This window comes from Portunus trituberculatus, chromosome 8 (assembly GCF_017591435.1).
Source record: "Portunus trituberculatus isolate SZX2019 chromosome 8, ASM1759143v1, whole genome shotgun sequence".
Lineage (NCBI taxonomy): Eukaryota > Metazoa > Arthropoda > Malacostraca > Decapoda > Portunidae > Portunus > Portunus trituberculatus.
Window position 1 is genome coordinate 3,353,686 of NC_059262.1, and position 18,276 is coordinate 3,371,961.

The 18,276-nt window shown below is 43.1% G+C and overlaps 1 protein-coding gene across 1 annotated transcript in view; it reads right to left on the bottom strand.

The window, feature by feature from the left end:
• LOC123499207 (transcription initiation factor TFIID subunit 3-like) overlaps nt 1-15,165 on the bottom strand; it is a 23,864-nt gene extending 8,699 nt beyond the window's left edge. The window contains 8 exon segments of the mRNA XM_045246942.1: nt 6,618-6,868; nt 7,375-7,748; nt 7,751-8,101; nt 8,104-9,287; nt 10,979-11,114; nt 12,692-12,760; nt 12,763-12,933; nt 14,853-15,165. Coding sequence (XP_045102877.1) covers nt 6,618-6,868; nt 7,375-7,748; nt 7,751-8,101; nt 8,104-9,287; nt 10,979-11,114; nt 12,692-12,760; nt 12,763-12,933; nt 14,853-15,018 — 2,702 coding nt within the window. The 5' untranslated portion in view covers nt 15,019-15,165.
• Nucleotides 15,166-18,276: the final 3,111 nt, after the last annotated feature.

The following is an 18,276-nucleotide window of genomic DNA, read 5'->3' on the forward strand; positions in this document are numbered from 1 at the left end:
GGTATGACAGTGGCTAAGGTGGAGGTGAGGGCGCTAATCACACACACACACACACACACACACACACACACACACACACACACACACACACACACACACACACACACACTATTTTTCCTACTCTCAATAACCTGGGTGACACAAGACAAGAGGAAACAAGACAGCTCCTGTAAGTGCCTGGGGTTCTGTCACTCAACCCAGCGTTCACTCCCCGCCACCAGAGCACCACTGAACACCAAGCAGTGACAGTGTGGGGTGGATGTGACGCGTGTGAATGGGGAACATGGTGCTACTGGGAAAAAACGCCACCCTGGTATGAGAACTGCATGGAAACGCTCTAAAATTTGATGTGAATTGCATGAAAAAGATGCTGGAAACTGGAGGTGTTTAGAAGGTACTGTGGAAAAGGCTAGAAATCAATCCAAGTAGGTAATGAAAAATGGAGGTGGTAAGAGACAGGATAGAGTAAACTTATTTCCTCAATAGTTTCGCTTCTAATTCCTCTCCGAAAAAAAAGAGGAAGAGCGAAACAAAATAAATACAAAAAAGCAACAACTGTGCCTCTTTTCACCTCCAAAGTTACCAAAACACCTCAACAATACTAAAAAAAAAAAGGACATAATTAATCATTCTCACATTTCTCATACCAGAGTGGAGTTCCGTCAGTAGCACAAGAGGCACAGCGTAGGGGGAGAGAAGAGTGCGAGGAACGTAAAGACCTGACGCGGAGTGAGGCAAGGAAGACCCCTGGAGCGCGACGGATGTACCAGATCACTGACGACTGCCCTCCCCACCCCACACTTGCTGCTGTCCTTCCATCGCCACCACTAAGACACTCCATTATTTGAAGTTTGAAGGAGATGTGATAAATTTCCTTTGGGTTCATTTCCTTTGTTTTCTCTCCCTTTTTATTTTTTTTCAAGGTTGTCACAGTAATTTAACAGATTCTCACAGGCCTTCTTCTTGGTTCTGGTGTGTGTTTTGGTTTGCCTGTCACTACCTTGCCAGGAACATTGTTGGAAGTATGACTGACTGCCTCTAATGTTGGTTTACCTTGTTTGCTCATTGAAAACACTTCCCTTCATTTAAATACTGCAACACTTAAAACATCCCTAAAAATCTCCAACAGCTAGAAAACACCAAAATGCTTATTTCTGCTATCACAGTCTGTTTCTATACCACTGTAACACTGAAAATACCCTAAAAAATCCAAATTATTTCTATGACTGCCTGTTGAACTACCACTGCAACATTGAAAAAACCCTAAAAACTCTAATTTCTTCTATCAGAGCCACTGTAACACTGAAAAAACTCTAAAAACCCCAATTACTTTTATCACAGCCTATGAAACTACCACTGCAACATTGAAAGTACCCCTAAAAACCCTAATTCCTTTGAACACCACAAAAGTAATCCTCAAAACACATCTACACAACTCTAACTCTCTCTCTCTCTCCCTCTCTTCTATAATTTTAGTCTAAGTGCCTACAATATAATAATTTCTCGATACTATAACTTTAGTACGCCACAAAAAATATTCCTCACAGTATACCAACACAACTCTCTTTCAGTTTATGTACAGCACATTCTCTCTATATCTCTAATCTCTCCTATAATTCTAGTTTCAGTACAACATTATCATTTCTCTAATCTCCTTAATCTCTGTCCTTTATGCCTAAGGTCTGCATTCAGAAACGCTTTGCTCTCTCACCACGACAATTTTCCAAGACCACAGAGATGACTAGCGGGGTTTTCAAGAGCGTTTCTCCAGTTAATAATGTAGGAACCTTGTCACTCTGCCTCTAGAACCGTAAAAAACACCTTAAAAAAACTCACGTAAATTCAAATAAAGCCTTTGGAAATAGTGAAGGTAAGACACAGAACTGAGAATATGCTTAAGTATAACAAAATCGTTCTCTTTCTCCTATTCCCTTCACACCAGAACCAAGAAATGACACCCAAGAACGAGACGAGGAAATATAAACAATATCTCGGCATGAAGGCTTAGCAGGGCCACGGAAGGGACAGCAGAGGGCGCCGGCAGGGGACAGACAGCCGTGTTTACTCTACGAGATGTACGACTGGGCAGTGGGTGCAAAAAAACGATGATGAGTTTGTTTACCAGTGCGTTGATTTGTCCTGAGAGATGTGCTGTTGATGAGGTGCTCTGAAATGCCTCCTGTTGTTTGTCTCTCTCTCTCATTCTCTTTCTTTCTCTGTCTCTCTCTCTGTTTTTCTCTTCTTGGGTTTCAGTGTTTCTTTCTTTCTCTATCTCTCTTTTCTCTGTGTTTTTCTTTTATTGTTGGGTTTTGAAGTCTTTTTCTGTCTCTATCTCAGTTTCTCTTCTATTTGTCTCTTTCTCCATTTCTCTGTTTTTCTCTTATTGTTGTTGGGTTTTGAGGTCTTTCTCTGTCTCTGTCTCACACTTTCTCATCTATTTGTCTTTCTCTTTTATAATGTTCTTGTCATTTTTAATTCTCTTTCTCTCTATTTTAATATTTCTTTTCCTTTTTAATCAATTTTCATTCTTCATCTCTCTTTCGCTCTTTCTTTCTCAGCGTCTCTCTCTCCCTTTCACCATCTCATCTCTCAACTCACCCATTACCATTACTTCTCTATTATTTGGTCCCTTTTATCACCATTACTGTCTTGCACTATACCATTACTCATCAATTAAAATCTCTCCATCTCTCTCTCTAGTTAAAGTTTACCCACATACCACTAAAGAACACTGTCATCTGAGTACTAATACCCTGTCTCTCTTTCTGACCCACACTCAGATGCTCTCGCTCTCACCATGACTATTTTCAAAGGCCACAGAGATAACTAACCAGGTTCTCAAGAGTGTTTCTCCTATCAGTAATGCAGAAATAGTGTTAATCTGCCACTAGAGTCATGGAAACACACTTACAAACCTGGCAATTCAACTAAAATGGTATGAAAGTAGTGTGGTGTGGTGTTCTAGAAAGGTTTTGATATGTGTGTGTGTGTGTGTGTGTGTGTGTGTGTGTGTGTGTGTGTGTGTGTGTGTGTGTGTGTGTGTGTGTGTGTGAAGAACTAAAGCTACAAAAGACGGATTGTATATGATTCTCTGCTCTTCCTTACGTATACTAGTGTTTGTATAAATATAGGTGGGTTTAAAAAATTATTACTAGTGTTTATAAATAGGTTAAAATATATATTCGTTATTATTATCATCATTTTTTTTGTGCGGTATAAAATATAGACTACTTCATAAAGCTACTGTTGCTAATAATACTTAATTTATTCCGGTATAAAAATAAATAAATACTGCACTGGTTGAGATCAGTTAAAGGAATACTTTGCTTATTATTATTATTATTATTATTACTATTATTATCATTATTATTTACTTATTCTATTTCCTACTTTATTATTATTTTTGTTTTTTTGTTACGTTTATGATTGTCAGCGTTTTTTCAAGTATTTGCACACTGAGTTTATCTTTTTCTAGACACAGCAATGAAGAAGAGGAGGAGGAGGAGGAGGAGGAGGAATGGAAAAGGACCATGTTATTACCTCTCTCTCTCTCTCTCTCTCTCTTTCTGGTTTTCTATATTCCAGTCCTCTGTTAGGTTAGGTTAATGTAGAAAGACCAAGTTGAATATTCTGGTCTCTTTTATTTCCTCTTCTTTCTCTTTTTCTGCCTTCCTCTCTTTCTCTAGCTTTCAATAATCCTCTTTTTTTTTTTCCCCGTTATTTTCGTTTAGCACAACTTCTGTTTCGCTGTGCCTTGAAGGAGAACCAAGCTATTCTGATCTTTCTCTTTCTTTTTTTTTTTTTTCTCTCTCTCTCTCTTTAGTTTTCAATAATCCCAGTTTTTTGTTATTTTCTTTTAGTGCGACCTCTGTTTTGCTGCGCCATGAAGGAGGGCCAAGTAATTCTGGTCTTTCTCTTCTTTTTTTTTTACTCTATCTCTTTCTCACCTCTCTTTTTCTAGTTTTCAATAATCCAGTTTTTTTTTTGTTATTTTCTCTTAGCATGACCTCTGTTTTGCTGCAATTTGAAGGAGGGCTAAGCTATTCTGGTCTCTCTCTCTCTCTTTCTAGTTTCCAATAATCCAGTTTTTTTTGTGTTATTTTCTTTCAGCTCGACCTCTGTTTTGCTGTGCCTTGAAGGAGGACTAAGCTATTCTGGTCTCTCTCTCTTTTTCTTTTTCTTTTTCTCTCTCTAGTTTCCAATAATCCTGTTTTGTTATTTTCTCTTAGCACGACCTCTGTTTTGCTGCGCCTTGAAGGAGGACTAAACTATTCTGGTCTCTCTCTTTTCTTTTCTTTCTTTCTCTCTCTCTCTAGTTTCCAATAATCCTGTTTTGTTATTTTCTCTTAGCACGACCTCTGTTTTGCTGTGCCTTGAAGGAGGACCGAGTAATTCTGGTCTTTCCTGGCCTGACGCTGGAGAGGGAAGACAGGTGGTGGAGACAAACATCAGACAACAACACTGGGCACAGGACACAAGGACCTACCATCACCTCACCTCACCTCATGTCACCTAACCCAACACAGAACACATAAATGGTGCTAAGATTAATGGGGACTATAATTCAAGTGAGCCTAACCTAACAAACACAGAACACACAAATTAAGGTACTAAAACTAATGGGGGTGTATATTCTAAATGAACCTAACCCAACCTGAACACAGAACACAAAAATTAAGGTGCTGAAGTTAATGGAGGTAAAATCTAAGTCAGCCTAGTCTAACCTAACCTAACTTAACTTAACCTAATCTGAACATAGAACACAAAAATTAAGATGCTGAAGTTAATGGGGGGTATAATGAAAGTGAACCTAACGTAACCTAACCTAACCTGAACACAGAACACAAATTAAGGTGCTAAGATTAATGGGGGTATAATCTGAGTGAAGCTAACCTAACCTAAGTGAATATATAACAAAACTTAAAGTGCTAAAGTTAATGGGACCGGGTGTGGGGAATTATACCCTGTGAGTCTAACCTAACATAACCTAACTGTAGAGAGAACATATAAATTAATGAGGCAACTAATAAGGGGAAAGAACAAATGAAAAGATGAAATGGGGAGTTATAACCTAAACTAATTAAATTTTTACCTAACCTAACAAAACTGGGAACTCAACTCAAGCATAGTAATGAAGGAGCCTCACTTATGGAAAGCTAATAAGGGGAAAGAACAGGTGGAAAAGATGAAATAAGGAAATACAGACTAACCTAATGACATTTTTACCTAAACTGACCTTTTTTTACCTAACCTAATGAAACTGGGAACTCAACTCAAGCATATTAATGAAGGAGCCTCACTTACGGAAAGCTAATAAGGGGAAAGAATGAGTGGAAAGATGAAATAGGGAGGTACAGCCTAATCTAACCTGATAAAACTTTTACTTAAGCTAACCAAACTGGGAAACTTAACATAATTTAACTCAAGCGAACCCAAACCTAACCTAACTTGGCCTATTCAAACCTAACCTAACCCCCTCCAAAAAAATAAATAAATAAATAAAATAAATAAATAAATAAATAATAAAAACCACTAACCTAAGCTAACTTCACCTAACAAAGATAAAAACAACTCCAATCTAACTCAACCCAACCTAACTTAATGTAACTTGACCCACTTATATTTTAAACCAAACTTAACTTGACCTAACTAAACCAAATCTAACCTAATTCAACCTAACCTAGCTTTCATTGATTTATTTATTTCTCTTTTAAACACTAACGTAACCTAACTTAACCTAACTAACAAGGGAGGGTGGCAACAAAGGACATTAATCACATACAACTGAATAGGGGCAGGAGGGGGCGGTGTATAGATCTATGTATGATATGGTATACTACTACTATTACTACAACTACTACCATCCCTTACTAACCCCACACACACACACACACACACACACACACACTACTATTAATATCCCACAATCCCTAGTCACACACACATACGGCTATTATCCCAAAAAACACTTAATATCCCACAATTCCTCACTAGTCACATATACTACTACTACTATTCCATACACACGCATACATACACACACACACATCAGTCACTCTATGTATTAAGATGAGTAATGGTTATGAGAGGTATGTATTCACTAACCCTATTCATATATTCATTCATACATACATACATACATACAGTGGTGAATAATAGTATGAGATAAGCTGTTTCTTTCCTCTTTCATGTTTTCTTTCTTTCTCTTTCTATTCATTCTTTCTCTCTCTCTCTCTTTCTATCATTTCTCTTTCATTAAATCTTTCTCTCTCTCTCTCTCTCTCTCTCTCTTTCCTCCATTTATTCTTTCTCATTCTATTTTTCTTTAACTTATTTATTCTCTCTCTCTCTCTCTCTCTCTCTCTATACTCCTAAATCATTATTCTGTCATTCTCTCTCTCTCTCTCTCTGAAATAATTCTAACCTGATATTCTCTCTTTTAAATCTCTCTCTCTCTCTCTCTCTAAAACAATTCTAACTTGATATTCTTTCTTTTAAACATCTCTCTCTCTCTCTAAACCAATGTTAGTTACGCTCTTCCTCAAAATCACACACACAGACACACACACTTTCTCTCTCCCTCTCTCTCAAGCAGCAAGGGGGAGTGGGGTACTCACAGCTTGGGGGTGGTAGGCATGGGGGTGTCATTGGTAGGACTTGGCAGTTTCATAGTAATCTTAGGTCCCTCCCCAGCCTCCTCCTTCTCTCTCTTCCCTTTCTTGTCCTTCTTCTCCTGCTTCAGTTTCTCCTTCTCCTTCCTCTTATCAGATTTGTCCTTCTCCTTTTCCTTATCCTTCTTGTCCTTCTTCTTCTTCACTTTCTCCTTCTCCTTCTCCTTCTCTTTCTTCTCTTTCTTGTGCTCTTTTTTCTGTGGGAAATAGGATAGGTTAGGTTTGTGTCATTGGGGGTTTTCAAGGGTGCTTTTGTGGTTCTAGTGGAAGTTTTGGGGTTTTCAAGGGTGCTTTTGTGGTTCTAGTAGAAGTTTTGAGGGTTTTCAAGGGTGCTTTTGTGGTTCTAGTGAAAGTTATTGGTGTTTTCAAGAATGTTTCCATGGTTCTCAGTAGTTTCAGAGGGTCTAGTGGAAGTTATTGGTGTTTTCAAGAGTGCTTTCATGGTTATCAGTAGTTTAAAAGAGTCTAATGGAAGTTCCTGGTGCAGTGGTGGTCTAACAAGGATAGTGATAGTTTGAGAGGCTGTGAGGATAGTTGAAGGTGTTCTCATGAGTGCAGTGTTGGAGTGGCAGGTTGTAGTGTTAGTGTTGTGGAGGGTGTTTGGTTGGTGTGGTGGTACTGTAACAAGGCAGTAGTGAGTGTGAGAGGCTGCCAGGGTGTCAGTGTGGTGGTGACAGTGCTGGTGAGAACGTGGCTGTCTCACCTTCTCTTTCTCTGTCTTCTCCGGCTTTTCAGGACGTGTGGGGCGAGGCAGGGCCTGGGGTGGCGGGGAGTGGTGAGCAGGGGTGCGGGGCCGGGGTGGAGTGGAGGGGGACGGGGAGCGCATGGGGGAGCCATGGCCCCGCATCATGAGGGGACTCCCCTCCCGGGGATGGCGGGGGGTAGGGGGGCGCTCCAGGTGGTCGGTGTCCTCTACGTTGCTGAGGCGATCTTCCTCTAGTGGGCGCTTGAGGGGCGGCCGGGGCAGGAAGGGGTGGTGGGGCGGCAGGCGCAGGTCAGGCAGCGGCGGCACCATGCCGGGACGGGGCGGAGGGCCGCCGAACGGGGGCATGAAGGGAAACCTGGAGAATGGAGGATAAAGCCCGGGGCGGTGGGGAAGGCAGGCAGGAATGGAGCGCCGGGGGGCACACCCATGTCCTCCATGGGCAGCCCCACCTCGGGAGTCTTGGGTCGCTCTGGGGGTTCTGGCTCCCCTGTGTCCCTGGGGCCGGGGCTGAAGGGGCCACCCTTGGGGGACTTGGACCGGTCCTTGCGGGGCCGCTTCTCCCGGCCCTTGTCCCGGCCCCGCCGCTTCTCTGGGGACCTGTGGGGTGGAAGGTGGGCGGGCACCTCTGGGGTGCGGGGCGTGGAGGGTGTGGTGGGGGGTGACAGGTCCTCCTGGTAGGCGGGGTAGTCAGCCGGGGAGCGCGGCATCTCCTCGGGGGTGGTAAGGGTGGTGCCTCAGGGGGCGGCTCCTCAGGGGGCCGGCGCTGGCCCCGACCTGGCGTCTCGTCAATCATGAGGTCGGGGGAGCTGTCCCTGGAGGGCTGGGCTGGGGCAGGGGGTGGATTGGAGCCGGGGCCGTCGCGGTCTTCCCGGGCATCCTTGTTTTTTATCTTCTTGAAGATGCTGAGCTTGGACTTGCCCTCAGCCTTCTCAGGGCCGGGAGGCGGCGGGGCGTCATGGGGCTTGGTGGGGGCAGGGATGGAGGTGACGGTGACGGCGGAGGAGGAGGCCAGGGCAATAATGAGCTCCCTCTCCCTCTCTCTATCCCGCTCCTTCTTCATTTCCTTCTCCTTCTTGGTCTCCTTGCCACCGTCCTTGCGGCCATCCTTGTCCTTGTCCTTGTCCCGCCGTGCCTCCTTGCTGCGCTTCGCCCCATCCTTGTCCTTCTTGCTTTCCTTCTTACCCTCCTTCTTGCTTCCTTCCTTCTCCTTCTTCACCTTCTTCCCTCCACCTCCACCTCCACCACCACCACCACCACCACCACCACCACCACCACCACCGCCACCCTCCCCGTCCTTCTCTCCTTCCCGTGGTTTGCCCTTGGCCTTGCCCTCTGCCTTGGGGGTGCGGGGCGGCTTGGGGACCTTGATCTTGGGGGAGGCGGACTTGGGATTCTGTGGGTGTGGGGGCTGGCTGGTCTTGGGCGGCGGGACTTTGGGGGCGGAGGCTGCCTTGGGTGGGGCAGCTGGCTTGGGTGACGGCATCTTGGGAGGCTTTGGGGCAGGGGGCTTGAGCAGGGGCATCTTGAGCTTGGGTGGCAGGGGGGAGGAACCTGGGGGGCCACCCTTTGGGAGCGACAGGGGGCGCGATGAAAGTTTGGGGATCTTGAGGCCCTTTCCAATCACTCTATCCTTGTTCCCCTTCACTTTGTTGGGGCGGGGCGGCCGTGCTGGACCACCCCGTGCCCCGCCAAGCCCCACCTGACTGTTCTTCTGGCGGATCAGCTTCTCCACAGTGAGTTTCTTCTTGCCCACAGTGGAGGGGGAGGTGCTGCGCGGGGTGGCCATGGGAATATCTGGACAGCACGCTTCGGGTAGCTTCCCTTCCCGCGCCGAGGAGATGAAGCCGGAGGTGGTCATCATAACACTTACTATCTCCCTCACTGGCTGACCCTCGTCGTCCAGAGAAAACCTGAAGGAACAGACCAGGGTGAGTTTCCATTATTTTTTCATTATGTAAGGCTAGCTGAGGGTGACAAGAGAGATAGATAAAAAGGCCAAGGGTGAGGAAAAAAGTTAAATAAAAAGCCAAAAATGACAAAGAATGAAATAAAGAAAGGGTGACTGAAATAGAAAAAAAAAAAAGTGTGAGAAACAGAAGGCCAAGGGTGAGAGAAAGAGGGAAATATAATGCAGAGGTGACAGAGTGAAATATAAAAATAGTGACAAAAGAGAAATAAAAAAAGGGTGACTGAATAAAAAAAGAGAGAGAGATATAAGGCCAAGAGTGACAAAAAGTGAAACAGATGGGCCAAAGGTGACAAAGTGAAATAAAAAGTGACTGAAACAAAAATGGTGACAAAAATAGTGAGATAGAAGAGCAATGGTTGAGAAAGGGAGCATAATAGAAGGGACAAGAGAGATAGATAGTAAATAGAAAGGCTAAGGGTGAGAGTGAAATAACTAGAAAAAAGTGATATAAAAAGGAAAAAAGGACAACAAAAGAAGAGCAAAGGGTGACAAAGAATAAAATAGAAGGGACAAGGGAGAGATAGACAGTAAAAAAGAAGCGCCAAGGATGAGAAAGGGTGAAGCAGAAGGGGCAAGGGTGACAGTGAAACAAAATGGCTGACAGTGAAGAAAAGTGACAAAGAGAGTGAAATATAAAGGATGACAGTAAAATAAAATAAATAAAATAAAAAATAAGAAAAAGAATGAGATAGAAGGCCAAAGGATGACAAACAGTGAAATAAAAGATCTTCTGAGGTGACAGTCATGAAACAAAGGCAATGTTAATAGAGAGGGCTAAACAGCATCTCATACCAATCAAAAAAAGAAAAAAGAAAAATTATACATAGTAAGTTATATAAAGAAATAGGTACACTGATTCATAAGTTGAAAAATAAAGGCATTTTTTGTGGGCTTTGTAATAGTTTAAAAGGTTGTAGTGAAAGTTATTGGTGTGTTCATGGTTCCATTGACAGTTTATGAGGTTGTAGTGGAAGTTACGAGTATTTGTGTTTCCATGGTTCTAGTGAAAGTTATTGGTGTTTTCATGTTTCTAGTGACAAATTAACAGGTTATAGTAAAAGTTATTGATGTTTTCATGGTTGTAGTGGTAGTTTGACAGGGTGTAGTGGAAGTTATTGGTGTTTTCATGGTTCCAGTAGCAGTTTGACAGGTTGTAGTGGAAGTTATTGGTGTTTTCAAGGTTCTACTGGCAGTTTGAGAGGTTATAATGGAAGTTATTGGTGTTTTCATGGTTCTAGTGGCAGTTTGACAGGTTGTAGTGGAAGTCATTGGTGTTTTCATGGTTCTAGTGAAAGCTATTGGTGTTTTCATGTTTCTAGTGACAAATTAACAGGTTATAGTGGAAACTATTGGTGTTTTCATGGTTGTAGTAATAGTTTGACAGGGAGTAGTGAAAGTTATTGGTGCTTTCATGTTTCTAGTAACAAATTAATAGGTTGTAGTGGAAATTATTTGTGTTTTCATGGTTTTACAGACTGCTTGACAGGGTGTAGTGGAAGCTATTGGTGTTTTCATGGTTGTAGTGACAGCTTGAAAGGCTTTAGTGGAAGTTATTGGAGTTTACAAGAGTGTTTTCATGGCTGCAGTGACATCTGAACAGGCCACCACCACTAACACCACTCTGCCACTCACTTAGGCTTCTTGGCTGGGGACACATCAGAGTCAGCTGGCCTCTTGAGTGCTGGCTGGGGGGACAGGGTGGGGGAGGAAGCGTCCCCCATCCCGCCATCATCCAGGCCGGCATTCACCTTCACATCCACCTCCTCCTCTGTAGGTTGTGGAGTGTGTCAGCGGAAGTTTGTTTGTTGGTTTGTTCAATGTTTGTCTAACCTAATCTAACCTAACCTAACCTGACGCAATATAAATTAAACTAATACAAGCATAGTCCATGTTCAGAAATCCTTTGCTCTCTCACCACGACTATTTTCCAAGGCCGCAGAGATAACTAGCAGGATTTTCAAGAGTGTTTCTCCAGTTAATAGTGTAGAAATCTTATCATTCTGCCTCTAGAACCTTAAAAACTTGTGTAAATTCAAAAAAAGCCTTTGGAAATAGTGAAGGTGAAGTGCAGAAGTGTTTAACAGTACGACACCAAATCTAATGCAATACAAACTAACCTCACCTAATCTAAGCTGACCTACGCTAATGCAGTATAAATAAAACTAACGCTAGCAAAAAGTAAACTAACCTTATCAAATCTAACTCAATCTATTCTGACTTTACCCTAACTTAACCATATCAAACTTCAACTGACATATGGCAACTAAACCTCAATCTAACCTAACTTTATTTATCTAAGCTATTCATATATAATTTAATCTCTAGTTCAACTTACACATTTTTTTACTTTACCTTAACCTCACCTAGCACATAAAATAGACTTAAACCTAACCTAACCTCACAAATAAAACAGACTTAACCCTCACCTAACCTCACAAATAAAACAGACTTAACCCTCACTTAACCTCACAAATAAAACAGACTTAACCCTAACCTAACCTAACCTAACCTGACCTAACAAATAAATCAGACTTAACCCTAACCTAACCCAACATACCCTAACCTTAATCTAATATTTTTCCCTTTCTTTCCTCCTTTTTACCTAACCAAACTTTAACCTACCCTAACAGTGCAATTAAATCTAATCCAACCCTAACCTAACTTGAACCTAACTTATCTAGCACTACTACAACTTAAGTTAACCTAATCAATCATAATCTAATCTTACTCATGACTATACAAGCCCAATCCAACAAGATACCAGTCACTTCACCCCCATCTCTCTCTCTCTCTCTCAAACACACACATATCCCTAAAAACATCAAAACCACACTTAAGCACACCAAAACACTCTTAAAAACCCTCACCTCCCTCCCACACACACACACACACACACACTCAGTGGTTAGAGCGCTGGCTTCACAAGCCAGATAACCGGAGTTCGATTCCCCGGCCGGGTGGAGATATTTGGGTGTGTCTCCTTTCATGTGTAGCCCCTGTTCACCTAGCCGGGATGTAAATCGGAGTTGTGACCTTGTTGTCCCGGTGTGTGGTGTGTGCCTGGTCTCAGACCTATCCCAAGATCGGAAATAATGAGCTCTGAGCTCGCTCCGTAGGGTAACGTCTGGCTGTCTCGACAGAGACTGCAGCAGATCAAACAGTGAACACACACACACACACCATTACTAAAACACCAAAAGCATACTAAAACACCAAAAGCATACTAAAACACCAAAAGCATACTAAAACACCCTTAAAAATCTCTCACACACACACACATGGAAGGGAAAAAGAAAAAGAAAAAGAGAAGACATACAAAATACACACACACACACACACACACACCTTCCTTCTCCGGGTACATGGGAGGCAGATGCTCGTGAACGTGTATAGGACGCGACAAGATCTCCCTCGCCCGGGCTTAAGGAAGTTGAGATTTGAGGGGCGGGGCACAGGCAGGGCGGGGAGGGTATGAGGGAAAGGGGGGCAGTCCACATTGTTAAAGTAGTCCTCCAGCTCAGGCACGGAGATCCCCATGTCCATAAACGCCAGGCCAAGGTCGTCCAGGGAGGGTTCTGTGCGGCCAACTGTGTGTAGGGAATTAAATTAGGTTGGGTTAGGTTGGGTTGGATTGGATTGGGTTGGGTTGGGTTGGGTTAGGTTAGGTTAGGTTGTTGTGTTGAGTTGAGTTGAGTTGAGTTGGGTTGGGTTGGGTTGGGTTGGGTTAAGTTAGGTTGGGTTAAGGTTGGATTAAGATGAGTTGAGTTGAGTTGAGTTGAGTTGAGTTGAGTTGAGTTGAGTTGAGTTGGGTTGAGTTGAGTTAGGTTAGGTTAGGTTAGGTTAGGTTGGGTTAGGTTAGGTTATTAATACTAAGGATAATAATAGTACTTGACTTCATTTAAAAAGGAGATTTCAAGACATTTATCCCTGCTTTCTGGCTAACTCTTTTAGACCTGTAAGGGAACTGTCAAGTGTGTGGGCCCTTTTTTTTTTTTTTTCACCAATTTTTGTTGCTCTTGGCCAGTTTTCCCCTCTTATATAACAAAGTAACCCCTAAGAATAATAATGATAGTAACCTCACTGAAGAAAAAAAAAAAAAAATAAATAATAATAACAACAACAACAACAACAATAGTATTTACCTGTCATTGTAGGTATTTTCTTCATTCCTATTAACTGTCAAACAAAATAATACTCCCTAACAACACTGACCAAGAAAAACACCCACAATTCAACTATTACAAATTAACCCCCCCCCAACCAGAAACCCCAACCTAACCTAACCTAATTTCACATGAACAACCTTATCCCCAATGCAGTACTCCTGACACCCCCCAATACACCCACTCCCTAACCCAACCTAAGCTTACCCCCATAGTTCCCTAGCCCCACTACACCCCAGTAAACCCTAACCTAACCGGATTTTATGTAAACAATAACAGATTTACCCCAATACATTACCCCAGGCACCCTCCACGACTCTCCACATACCACTAACCTAACCTAGTATTATATAGACAATAACTTAACCCCAGTAGTTTCGCAGATCCATCCTAAACCTTAACCTAATGACATAAATAACCTTACCCCACCAAACCCCCCCAAAAAAATCCTAACTTACCCTTCCTTGACGTAAATAAACAATCTTACTCCCCATTAATTAGTGCTCCACCCACCACCATCCCACCAAACCTGTCGATGTAAACAATAAACAACCTCAACCCCACAAGTAATCCCACCAACCCACGTATCTCCACCCTAACCTTATCTACCCACAGAACCTCCTAACCTAACCTGACTTGACGTAAACAATAAACCTCAACCCCACAAGTAACCTCACGAACCCCCACCCTAACCTTACGTAAACAATAAATTATCCCCCACAATTCCACAGACACCCCCCACCAGAACCTCCTGACCTAACCTGACGACGTAAACAACAACCTCGCCCCCATAAGTACTCCCCCAACGACCTCCCTCCACCCTAACATAACATAACATATCATAAATAATAGGATAACAAAGGGCCACTAGGTTATCCTGTATCAGTCGCACAGCGACCTCGTCATCAGTACTTAAAGATACACCCTAACCTTACGTAAACAATAAATTTACCCCCATAATTCCCCAAACTCCCCCCACAGAACCTCCTGAACTAACCTGACGACGTAAACAACCACCTCACCTCCATAACTACCCCAACAACTCCTAAACTCTAACCTTACATAAACAATAAATCTACCCCCTTAATTCCCTAGACTTCTCCCCCAAGAATCCCTAACCTAACCTAACCTGACGACGTAAACAACCTCACACCCCATATGTACCCCACCACCCCCTACGACCCATAAACCCTAACCTTACGTAAACAACAAAAAAAAAACATAATTCCCTAGACGCCCCCCCATAACCCCCTAAATTGACGTAACCTAAAAATAACAATAATCAAGAAATTTTACCCCATCATGCCCTCCCCCCTTCAGTTCCCCCACCCTCCCATACTCACAGTGCTCGGTGTATCTATGGGTAAGTCGGCAGAGCTCAGACAGATAGCGGTGCATGAGGTCAGTCAGCACTTCTAGGGGAGTGCTGAAGACCCCCTGGTACCCGATCGTCTGGCAAATCTGACCAACGCATATTTTGAGGATCTCGCTTGTGAAATGACCCGCCATCTTGTTCCTAGTATCCTTCTCTCCTCTCCTGCACCGGGGTTCCTAGTGCCAGGTCCTGTGTGGGGTGCTATTAAGGTTTTTCAAGGGACCGCACGCCGCCAAGCTCCCGCCATTTTGACACCACTCCAATGTCTCGAGTCTCGGTCTGGGTCCCGCGTCGCCCGCTGATGGTGATGGTGGTGGGTTTGTGTGTCTTTTAACGGGATTTATGTTGTCATTGGTGTTTTGGGATTGTTGATGAGTGAATTAACGTTGCCCGAATGTTATGTGTTGTCTTACCATTTTTTTCCTATTTCATTTTTTTGTTGCTTCGAGTTATAGTGTGAGGCGATAGTATATGAGAGAGAGAGAGAGAGAGAGATGACACTTAAATTCACAAAAAGATAACAATTTTGTGGAAAGACTGTTTTATTATCAGAGGGCGGCAATCTCGTCACTGTGTACGTTATAATCCAGCAGCTGTGTCATCTCCTAGACTTGTCATCTGATCGGGTTTCTCCTTGGTGTTCCTGAGTGGGTCTTTGGTGTGGTGGGTGGCTGTGGTAGCGTCCGTCTCCACCGCTGCACCACAGGGCGCCTCGATCACCCCGCTGTTGGCTCAGACCCATGGTGTGGCGGGCCACCCCTACCACCATCGACTTCATGCCAGCCATCTCTTCCTGTAGAGTCCACAGAGAGGTAATTAGTAATCAACTCTGCATTATATACATTATTTTCCTATAGTCTCTCTCTCTCTCTCTCTCTCTCGTTACGTTGAATGAAAGTCCAGCTTCTGCTTCTCGATCAGTTCTCACCACGCCCCCAACACCCCTGCTACGGAAGCGCCGCCCACATTTAAATCCCCCTCCCATTTAAATCCCCCTGGCGGTGAGGCGAGGCGCGAGGCACAGAGGTTCCCGCCTCCGTGTCTTGTCCTGCCTGCTACTGCTGCTGCTGCTGCCCGCCTGAGCCAATGTACACGGCAAGATAAGGTGCACCTCTCATCTTCTTCCCTATTATTACGCCGACCTGTATATCCTAGAGGGCTCTGCTATGGCTACTCGGGAAGGGTGGGGGCTTGTCTGGTCTTTCCCTTCACCAGAGCGTCAGAGAGCAAAGGGGAGCATCAGAAAAGAGGTGGAGAAGAGAGGAGTGTGAGAGATGGTGGCCCACCCTAAGCAGCCATGCAGCGGTGCTAAGTTGTCCAGCTTCCTCCTTTATTTTGACGTGTGCTGACCTCCTCTGCTAAAGCAACAGGGAGGGGCTAAACATCCATGAGGAACCCTGAGGTGGTGCACGGGTGGCGAGTGGTGAGGTGGTGACAATATGGGGAGTTGTTTTGGTGGTGGAAGTGGAGACGTGGCAACATGGCAGGTACATTGTTGCCACGTGATTTGTTTACGTGAGTGCAGTGTTGCCGTGTGTGCCAGCTGGCTGTCAATTTTTCCATCTTAAAAGTGTTATTGGGATATCAGCGGGATGATGACCTCGTCCGGGGAAACCACGGCGCTGGAGTGAGTGGTGGGGGGACAGAGGACGCCATGCTGGACACACTGTTAATATTTCACCTATTGTTAGGCTGAAGGAGGAAAGAAAACACTGCATTACCTTATCTGTCACCTGCCCTTCATTTCTCTCATCATCTCAGCCTCTCTTGTTACTGTAATGGTGTGTTTTGTATTCATCTTCTATTTGTTCTTCATTTGTATCATTATTTCAGCCTTTTCTATATTATAATGGGGTTTTCTTATTAAAGTCAATTTATTCTTTATTTCTCTCATCATTTAAGCCTCTCTTGATATCATAATGGCGCGTTTCGTGTTAATTTATCACTTACTCTTCATTTTGATCATTGTCATCCTTTTTTTATATTACAATCGTGTTTTTCTTATTTATGTAACTTTTTTTCTATTTTTTTTCATCATCTGAGTCTTTCTTGATACTGTAATGGTGTGTTTTGTATTCATCTGTCACTTATTCTTCATTTGTATCACTATAGCCTGTTTTGATATTGTAATGTTTTTTTTTCGTATTTAAGTCACTTTATTCTTTATTTCTGTCATCATCTTAGCCTCTCTCAATATTATGATAGTGTGTTTTCTTCATTTGTATCATCACTTCAGCCTTTCTCAATGTTATAATGGTGTTTTCTTATTTATGTCACTTAATTCTTCATTTCTGTCATCATCTCAGCCTTCCTTGATAACACAGTGGTATGTTTTGTATCCACTTACCATTTATTCTTCATTTGTATCATCACTTCAGCCTTTCTTGGTATTATAATGGTGTTTTCTTATATATGTCACTTATTATCTATTTATGTCATCATGTCATCCTTTCTTAATATTACAGTGACATTTATCTATTCATGTTTCACTTATTCTTCATCCTTACCATCTCATTTCCTCATAATAACATAATGGCATTTCCTCATGTTTCTATTACTATCCCAGCTTCTTCATCCACATCCTCTCACTCACCTCTTCTCATCTGCCTCTCCCTTGCACCCACCTCTCACCCACCCTCTCTCCCCCCACAGAGCCAGCATGGATGTGCAGTTCACCCTCATTCGAGAGCTTAAGCCGGGCATGAAGAATCTTAAGCTTGTCTTCATTGTGCTGGAAATTGGTGAGAGAGAGAGAAAGAGAAAGACAGATTAATATGTCATTGTGTGTGTGTTATTCACCACAATTGTCTGCTGCTTACCCAGCCAGCCTTTCCCTTACAGTGTGTGTGTGTGTTTAACTAGTTGTGGTATACAGAGTTCAAGCGGGGCTCCTAGTGTCCTGTCTCCTTATCTCTATTTATCTCAATTTTCTTTAAAGCTATACACATTATGTGCTGCAACAACTCCATCACTCAAAAAAAAAAAAAATTTTTTCCACTGTTCTTTGTGAAAAACTGTATTTTCCAATTTCCTTCACCCACTGCTTCTTCCTGATCTTCTTTGCATGTCCTCTTGTCCTTCCAGCTTCTGTCACCAGCACCAGGTCTTCCTTGTCTATCTTTTCAATGCCATTTACTATTTTATACATTGTTATTAGGTCTCACCTTTCTCATCTACCTTTTAAGGTGTACTGTTCCATTTCCTTCAGCTTTTCTTCGTGTGTGTGTGTGTGTGTGTGTGTGTGTTTGTGTACCTAGTTGTAATTTTACAGGGCCTGGGCATTACACTCATGTGGCTCTGTCTCCATATCTACATTTGTCCAAATTTTCTTTAAAGCTATTCACACTCCTTGCTGACACTACATCTTCACTCAGGCTATTCCATGTTGCTAT